The 5819-nt window shown below is 30.8% G+C and overlaps 1 protein-coding gene across 1 annotated transcript; it reads left to right on the forward strand.

Annotated features, from left to right (window-relative positions):
* The first annotated feature begins 2454 nt into the window (after positions 1–2454).
* On the forward strand, positions 2455–3238 carry LOC130943255 (auxin-responsive protein SAUR78-like). Its single transcript, XM_057871065.1, has one exon. The coding sequence runs from the start codon at positions 2522–2524 to the stop codon at positions 2903–2905; it is 384 nt and encodes a 127-aa protein (XP_057727048.1). The 5' UTR covers positions 2455–2521; the 3' UTR covers positions 2906–3238.
* Positions 3239–5819: the final 2581 nt, after the last annotated feature.

Here is a 5819-nt window from a genome sequence, read left to right on the forward strand (position 1 = left end):
TTTTGTCATGTCTTGAGTCTCATGGTAAAAGGCAAACAAGTGAGGTTTGTAATGAAAAAGCCATAGAGCGGAAAAAGGCAGAGAGTGCAAAATTAAAAGAAAAGCCATTGATGTCTTAGAGTTCCTTTGTACATCTTTGTTGTATATCATGATTCTGTGGGAATCCCCTTGTAAGTTGGGTTAGCACTTTACAAGTTGTAACTGATTGATTATAGTGAAATTCCATCATGGTTGTGATGGAGACTGGATGTAGGCTGCACTGCACTTAGCAGCCGAACCAGGATATATCGTGGTGCAAATCTTCTTCTCCTTCTACTCCATTTCTGTTTTCTACTATCCAGGAGCAAAAGCCAGATTTATCTCGTGTCAAGTGACGAGACAAAACAAAAAGTCTCGTGACAAGGGACGAGACAAAACTGAGTTGCTCGTGTCCAGTGACGAGCAAAAACAGAAAAGTCTCTTCTGAAGATCAGCAAGTGCCAGCATTTTAAAAAGGGGGCTAAGATTCAACTCCCCTTCTCTTAGCCACTGAAACCATCAAATGTATATTTTATAAATAAAAGAAATGGAACGGAATATTATTTTAGCATCTCGAAAGGAATGGGAGTGAAATTTTTTCTAAAAAAAAATAATGAAGCAATTGAAAATTTACTACATAATAGAATCTAGACCAAAACTAGAATTAGATTCTTAGGGTTTTGGTGTGTGTTAGGGATGTTAATTACATTTGCTGCTATGCTATGTTTGACACGTTAGCAATTATCGTTACACACAGGATAAAATCCGTTAACATTTCATAGAAAGATTAACAAAAAAAAAAAAAAGAAAGAAAAAATGAAGAAGTTCAATGAAATAAGTTATTAGAAGACACAATGTCATTTTTATTTCATTAAGAGGCGAAATGTCATTTAGATAAATGATTAGTAGTGAGAGGAAAGTTTTACTTTATATATAAAGTGAATAATTTTTAAACGAGCAGTAGTCATTGGGGTTTACTGCAAAGTTCAAACAGGTTTTCATCATATGGCACGTGTGTAGGCCTATCGCAGGTAAAAAATTATATAGATATATTCTAGCACGATCTATTACTTAGATGAGTGAAAAACTTATGTTAGATAAAATCCCACCAAGATATTAAACACACTTGATCTAATAAAGGCTCAAATTGCCGCATATCAATGTTGATCCATGCATTACGATTGTGGTTTTTAATATAAGCTGATAAACCATCCACATAATGAAGCTGGAGAAGAAGATCCAGCCACTTCGTTCCCAAATTCCCTTATAAATATCTCAACTATAAGTTTGTTTTACTGAATCTAACACCGACTTATTTTTTTACTGTCTTAATTATTAGGATACTCCTTGAAAATCATTCAATTCTTCACAATTATAATACCTGCCACATAACTATACATTGTGAGTTAATTTAGAATATGAAATGGGTTTGTTCCTCATTAACAAAATTTAATCCGAGATATATATTATTTAATTTATAAAATATTGTTAGGCTTATCTATGATTAAAATATTTAGTTACTCGAAAAATGCTGAAATGGGAAATTTGTTGCAATTCACTTTTCTCCAATTTTTCTTTTGCATATAAATGTAAATCGACGGTTAGAAAATCATTAGCTGAGAGTGATAATGACTTTTTCGGACCAATGCTTTGTTGGTTCATATAGGTAAATCAGATGAGTTTTTGGTGAATGTTATAGTGCTTATTTATTAGAAAAGTTAAAAGTTATTATTTAATTTAAAAGATATAAAAATAAATAATTTTTAAAAAATTAAAATTTATTATAAAAAAATAAATTAAGTAAAATTTAGACAAAAATTTATAAATACCACAGAATTGGCAAAAGTTTTTACCCTGACACAAAAAAAAATAGATGAGTTTTATCCTTATTATAATAAGTCGGTTAATAATTTATGAGTGTGGCAACAATTTTTATAATTTATAATTATTAATTAATTATTAATAATATGAAATTATTTATTTTTTATTTGTTGGTTAAGTGTTAATCAAATTTTAATAAAAGTGTTAGTTACTTAAATTTTTTTATTGTATTTTTTTCCTTACTTTATTTCAATAATATTTATTGTTCCAGTTTTGACCTTTTGATCATTTATTTTTCCTGTTTTATTTTGGTGGTCCAGTATTGACCCTATGCTGCTTGCTGATTACTCATTTTTTGTTTTGTTTTTTGTTATTTAGTTTTCCGGGGCCAAAATCTTATCATTAAATTAATTGCAAGTATTATTCTTTTCATTCCATTTGTTGCAAACCCTTATCTTATAATATTTTCTAATGTCCATCGCATATTTGCCAATTTGCATTTATCAAACCCTTGGTCCTGGTGCAATTACGATTTCACCCCTCCACTCATTCCCCCCTACCCCTTATCCTTATATACGAACCTTCGCTCGCACTTTCATGTAAATGTAGCATCTCTTCTCTCTCTCTCTCTCTCTCTCTCGTTTTCAATTCTCATCACTCAAAACAAAACCTTATTTAAGAAATGGCAAAAGGAGGGAAGCTTACAAAGCTGAAGTCAGTGCTGAAGAAATGGAACTCATTTGGCAGCAACAGCGGCGGCGGCGGGAGCAGCAAGCAGAGCCGACACAACAGCAGCGCGGTGGCAGACGACGTGGAGGGCGGGGATGAGCTCCACCCGGTGTACGTGGGGAAGTCACGGAGGCTGTACCGCGTGTCGTCGGACGTGGTGGAGCACCCAGTGTTCCGCGAACTGGTGGAGAGGTCACGTGAGGAGCACGATCCCCAGCAAGTGGCGACTCGTGTTGCCTGCGAGGTGGTCCTCTTCGAGCATCTGCTCTGGATGCTGGAAAATGCCGATCCCCAACCCGAGTCCCTCGACGAACTCGTCGACTTCTATGCCTGCTAGATAACTTCCCAACATGCACAAAAACATAACCCTACTATTCAAAATTACTCTTTCTTAGTATATACTTTCTATATAATAATTACTAGTAAATAACTATCATTTCTTTCCCACATGCAACTTTTAATCATGTACATTTCTTTTCAATAATTAAACAATCTTGTCAAATTCCTTATTCATTTCAACAAATTAAGCAACAGTAATTTGGTTCTTGCTTATATGTACATTGGAATAATTAATATAATGTTATTTCTTCGTTTAACCTTTTGATGCCTCTTTATGTATGTATGTATTAGGTCGGTGGTACTGTCCCAATCTGATGTGTAGAATAGTACAAGAAATTAATGTATGGGATAAAACCAAGACAGTATTTTGTCCGATAGTAATATTATTAAATGTTTGAGTTAAAAAAAAAATCCTGAGATTCCCCAATCTGATTGTCTGATTACAACAAAACAGAACAACATTATTGGAGAGACCATAATAAATTCTGGCCTAACTCAAGAAAATGGAGGTTGACATGTATGTATGCCGGTGGGTACTTAATTAATTAATTACCGCTCCTTGGATTCACTATTCTTACATTATTTGGTCCCGGATATGGGCTTCATTTAGATCTAGTACAGTTATTTTGGAGACAATGTTACAATACACATACACCAAAATTTAGTTACGTCCAAATTCTCTATACTTGTTTTAACTAATTTCTTACCGTGCTCCCTTTCTCATTATAACATTAACCTTATTAATTGGTTGTTAGCCACATACAATACTGAGAATATATTAATTAAATTAAATATAGCAAGCCTATAACAAGAGTTAGCTACAATAATAAAATAATAAAGTTCAGAGACAGCAATGAGTCAACCTCTTTTAGGGATGCACATACATACACCACCAGCAGCAGAACCAAATTTTTTCTGCATACAAAATAAAAGTTGATGAGATTACTAACAAATCTTGATTATTCAATCCTGGACATGCTTATTATATATATAGGAAAATAGATAAATAATTTAGTATAGGGGATTAGGGGGTATGCTATGAGCCAAAGATACGCATATAAAAATTGAATACTAATGATTAGGTAGGTAGAGAGATGACAATTGTTTAAGGGCAATGTCACTCGCTTGATTAAACCTTGTTGGTTAGTGTGGGAAAGAGAAAAAGAATAAAATAAAAAGGAGAAGAGTAGAAGGTTTTAGTTATGGTGATTGAGGAATTTATTAGATATTTGGAGGATTAAGTGGATGACACGAATTGAAAGTCGTTTAGTACACGCATGAGTATCTACAAAGCTGTATGCATCAATTACGCGTTTCCTAGCTGCCATTATTATTCATGCCACCCCATAAAGAGCCCTTGTTTTCTTCAATTACTTCCACACCACAACCTTTCTATATATATATATTCACAATAACTCTATCTCAACATATATATCACATATCGTATAAGAGCCATGTGATCTAAGTTTAATTGAATGAAATCAGAAAATAATGTGATATACAATGCAATTTTATTATTTAAGTATGTTTTTGTTGTTAGACAACATACATTAAAAAAGAGAAGAGAATAGATAGCTTAGGCTTTTTTTTTTTTGTATATAAATTGTGCGGGGTCCCTATGAGACTTTTGTCCTTTTTTGTATTGGTTTTCTAATTAATGCCAATACTTTTTTTTGAGGGGATGCACATTACAAAATACAACACTAGGTGGCAGAGTTCTTTTGTTTTGTTTTTTAAAGGATGGAGACTTAGACTTTGAACATAAAGAGAGTTGAGCAGCCTGTCAATTATATGTGATTTATCTTTCGTGTCATTTGAATTTAGAAGTAACCACCAACCTCATATACCACTCTAGAATACTCAAACGGGAAAAAAGAACAAGTAAAGGTGAACACATAAAATATAAATTAAATAAAAGAGTGATGATGGACGGAGAAAATTAGTTTAATGCATGGAGTGAAGATATGTTTCCTGAAGTGGGGTAAAGTTGAATATGGCATACAAAATAATCCACTAGTTTTTGTGAAAATAAAAAATTAAAGAAAAGAAAGGGTTGTTCCCGCTATCATACATTTTTCTAGAAGATTATCTCATTCCATGAATATATATACATTGCATTTTTATTTATTACCTCTGGAGTCTGGACTTTATGTTCTAAAATTTAGAGTCATATTAATCGGGTATCATCATTAAACTGTTTTATAAATGTAAAAAATATAAGATTGAAAAAAAGAATTGTACTTATGCGTTTTAAGGATCAAATACCATAAAATGATTTGTTAACATACAAATAGTTTTTAGAACTAAAATACTTTTTTTTCCCTCTTCTCTATGTGTATAAAAGTATAATTAAAGAAAGAATAATTTATTAGAGAAATAAGAAAAGCTTGGCAGTGAGTGATTCCGAACTATTCTATAAGGAAGACATTTAGATAAAGATATATCAAAAATGTTTTTTTTAAGTTATTTTTTAAAAATTAAAATTTAATATATAATTAATTAAACTGTGTTATTTTTATTAAAATTAGATCGGACAAATTAATTTAGTTAAAAAATTAATAAATTTAATTTTAAATCGATATAAATTAATATTTTTTATAAAAAATAACTACAATATATCTATTATAAAAAATAACTAAAATATTCCTATTATATATATATATATATATATATATATATATATATATATTAATTTTGAAAAATCTAAATCTTAATCCTATGATGACAGAGAAGAAAAATACTAGATTTTAGAATTCTCAAAATTAATATATATAATAAAAATATTTTAGTCATTTTTTATAATAAGGATATTATAATCACTTTTTATAAAAAATAATATTAATTTAGACCGTTTTAAAATTTGATTTACCATTTTTCGGTTAAATTAATTTGTTTGGCCTAATTTTGACAAA

This window comes from Arachis stenosperma, chromosome 1 (genome assembly GCF_014773155.1).
Source record: "Arachis stenosperma cultivar V10309 chromosome 1, arast.V10309.gnm1.PFL2, whole genome shotgun sequence".
Taxonomy (NCBI): Eukaryota; Viridiplantae; Streptophyta; class Magnoliopsida; order Fabales; family Fabaceae; genus Arachis; species Arachis stenosperma.